This window comes from Penicillium citrinum, assembly GCF_028827155.1.
Source record: "Penicillium citrinum strain IBT 23319 chromosome Unknown utg000008l:1.0-2707905.0:1.0-2709502.0, whole genome shotgun sequence".
Lineage (NCBI taxonomy): Eukaryota > Fungi > Ascomycota > Eurotiomycetes > Eurotiales > Aspergillaceae > Penicillium > Penicillium citrinum.
This window is the reverse complement of record NW_026622693.1, coordinates 16,096-18,144: the sequence shown is the minus strand read 5'-3', so window position 1 is coordinate 18,144 and position 2,049 is coordinate 16,096. Positions and strand designations below refer to the sequence as shown.

Below are 2,049 nucleotides of genomic sequence, written 5' to 3'. Positions count from 1 at the left end.
CTGGATTGATTGCAAATTTATGCTAGCAATTCTCGGGGAACGACGGTGAAGATTTCAAATAATTGACATTTCACGGGACCGACAATAAATAGGAAGGATCACCGTGGATCGATCGCGGGCCGGGCCGCATCGACACCTCACTAATTATCCCCGTTGATCACTAGAATAACCAAGCCAAGATCGTTAGATATCCGTTCTCGTGGGTATATAATCCAAGCTGTATGAGTCTCAAGGACGATAGAAATAATAAACCGCTCGATCCATCGCTCGTAGAACTGCAATTACAGAATCCTGGACGCCGTGTGCTGCCTGTCTGCGATGCCACAGTAGCAACACCTCCTCTTCGCAGCGCTCCTAGAGAAGCTTGTTCTTGCATTCGAGCAGCTCATTTGACTGCAAAAGTCGACTATATTCATTCTAGAGTCGGATCTGCTTGGCAGATTTAACGACATAGCACTTCTATAGATATAGGAAGAGATCGAGCAGGTTGAGGGCGGGTCTCGAGATGGACGAGTCCCGGTGAAAAATCTGGTTGGCCTCGGCGGTCAAAAAGCCGGCGGTACTCTATCAATGAGGCTCTATATTCCTGCTAGAAAGTGACTGGTTTTCGACTTGGCTCGGCCCAAAGGTTCTGAGAAGATGCCATGCAGATCGGCAGCGACGCCGTTTCAGAGGTATGTGGAAATCTGACGCTGTCGCATAATAGACCACTGGTTATAAATTACGAAAAGTGCTTGATCTATTGTAGAATATAATCAGCGGAGAGCTCGTCTGTACCTCGGTTGGTGCCGAGCTTCGGTCCACTCCAAATTAGAATGCAGAATACTGAAAGAACACAGGAAGGTCAGTACTGTATCTGCTATTTTACAGTTCTTCATCCTTTCACAATTCAGCTCCCCGGCAGCCTATTCAATACGAAACTAACAATGTTTTTATTAGAGCATAATATAACTAGGGTTTCAAAGAGCCGCTCTGTCTGTACAAGATAGAAGGCGAAGCTGAGGGTATTTGTTCTATCTCTCTAGCACTTCTCGTACTGGAACAGGGCTAAAATCAGAAACATTTATGTTTGAAGGTTTGAGTTTTTGTAAACAAGCCAATAATGATAAAAGCTAAGCCGAAATTTTACCCAAGGCAGACCTTGACTAAGAACATGTGCGATATCTGAAGCAGCAACACCATGGACCATTCATAAAGAAGCGAAACTGTTGCAGTGAAGAAGACTCAAAAAACGAAACCCCGGAGAAGTAAGTCAGCTACAATATCAGGACACATTGTGTTAAAGAAACCCTGCTGTCTTTCAAAATTCCACTCCTGGTTCGCAAAAATGGTAAGGTCCTTGACCTCCTCGAAGATACGTAAAAAAGCGCGGTGGTCTGTTTTCATAGCCTTCTTATATCCGGCAGCCAATTCGGCATCGAAGGTACCAGCTTCCTTGAGCTGATCAATCCATTGACAGGAATGTGCGTGGCCCACATATTTAGGATCGCTCTTGGATAGCTCTTTCACGAATGTTTTAATATTCTCCACGGTGCCGATCTTGAGGAGTTCTGCGAACGCTTTCTGGGCCTGGTCATCTCCGGTTGGCGATTTGAGGTAGGTCGCATGCTGCCTGAACATTTCCGCGAGGGTTGTGTACAGATCTCTCTGTGGGAGAACAGGGATTCGGTCAGGATATTCGATGCCACGAGATTAAATAAGAATGACTAGGGGCAGAGTTACTCACCCGCTCTTCCTTGAACCACACGATCATATGGAATGCTTTTTCCCCGTATTTGAGATTTTTCTTTAGCCAGTAATCGCCTGACTGTGTCTTGACGAAGAAATATCCCAAAAATTATTCGGATATAGCCCTGTAGATATGCTCAAGATCACCGTTGGAAAGTTTTCCCAATTTGTCATCATGGTAACTCTGAGAGATCACTTTCTTCATCCTGGGCCCATAATAGCTATCAAAGTTCTTCTTGTTCGCTTGCAACTCCCCGAGCAGCCTATCTAATTTTTTCTCGAACTCCGCTCTTGTCTTTTCCGGCCCCCATATTTGAATTG

General features: G+C 45.1%; 1 protein-coding gene across 1 annotated transcript; it reads right to left on the bottom strand.

Annotated features, from left to right (window-relative positions):
* Positions 1-1,224: 1,224 nt before the first annotated feature.
* On the bottom strand, positions 1,225-1,620 carry N7469_008435 (uncharacterized protein; the record flags this gene model as incomplete). Its single annotated transcript, XM_056647353.1, has 1 exon — positions 1,225-1,620. The coding sequence occupies one exon, from the start codon at positions 1,618-1,620 to the stop codon at positions 1,225-1,227; it is 396 nt and encodes a 131-aa protein (XP_056497118.1).
* Positions 1,621-2,049: the final 429 nt, after the last annotated feature.